Source organism: Neopelma chrysocephalum, unplaced genomic scaffold (genome assembly GCF_003984885.1).
Source record: "Neopelma chrysocephalum unplaced genomic scaffold, ASM398488v2 Primary Assembly neopelma1_94161, whole genome shotgun sequence".
NCBI lineage: Eukaryota > Metazoa > Chordata > Aves > Passeriformes > Pipridae > Neopelma > Neopelma chrysocephalum.
In genome coordinates, this window is record NW_020922869.1 from 1 (window position 1) to 920 (window position 920).

At 69.3% G+C, this 920-nt stretch overlaps 1 protein-coding gene across 1 annotated transcript; it reads right to left on the bottom strand.

Moving 5' to 3' along the window:
- Positions 1-143: 143 nt before the first annotated feature.
- Positions 144-914, bottom strand: LOC113980432 (diacylglycerol kinase alpha-like; the record flags this gene model as incomplete). The annotated part of the gene is made up of 4 exons (XM_027707647.1): positions 905-914; positions 715-832; positions 399-487; positions 144-317 (listed from the first exon to the last, which is right to left on the bottom strand). Coding segments are annotated over exons 2-4 (378 nt in total), but the record flags the coding sequence as incomplete, so codon positions are not given.
- Between the last annotated feature and the right edge of the window lie 6 nt (positions 915-920).

Consider the following 920-nt stretch of genomic DNA (forward strand, 5'->3'; position numbering starts at 1 on the left):
CACAGGGACAGCGATGGGGACAGCAGGGGGACCATGGGGACAGGGATAGGGACACCACAGGGATGGGGACAGCACAGGGGCACCACAGGGATGGGAACAGGGATAGGGGCACCACAGGGATGGGGACACCATGGGGACAGCACGGGGAAGGGGGTCAGGGTGGCTGGGGGGGGACTGGGGCCCCCGGGCCCCCCCACCTTGCGGTGGCACCACACGCAGTGCAGCCCCGTCAGGCTCTGGAAGCTCCGGATCTTCTTCTGGCACTCCCTGCACTTGGCACCGTCACAGCCGCCCCTCACCCACACGTGGGCCTGGACCTGCAGGGGACCCCCCCGGGTCACCCCTGGGGTCACCCCCTGGCAGCCCAGCCGGACGGACGGACGGACGGACGGACTCACCTCGGCCTCCCTGCGGTTCTTGGCGTAGGTGCTGATGCAGTTGTGGGGGGCGCGGCGGGCGCAGCGCTCGTGCACCGTGAACCGGCACACTGCGGGAACAGGGCTTGGAGCTGGCACCTCTGCCCACCCCCAGCCCATCCCATCCCATCCCTGTCTCCAGCCCACCCCATCCCATCCCTTCCCATCCCACCCCATCCCATCCCATCCCATCCCTGTCCCCAGCCCACCCCATCCCATCCCATCCCATCCCAACCCATCCATCCCATCCCATCCATCCCAATCCCATCCCATCCCACCCCATCCCCTCCCAGCTCACGGCAGCAGCGCAGCCCCTGTTTCCGCAGCCCCACCAGGAGCCCCTCGCAGACGTTGCAAAAGGCAGGACGTGAGAACTGCTTCAGGCGCCAGAGGTGCTGCCCATCGTCCTTCATGTCCTGGGGGCACACGGGGGGCACTCGGGGGGGGGTCCCGGGCTGGGAGGGCCCCCCCAGCACCCCCAGACTCACCCCCTCGAGCCCCAGC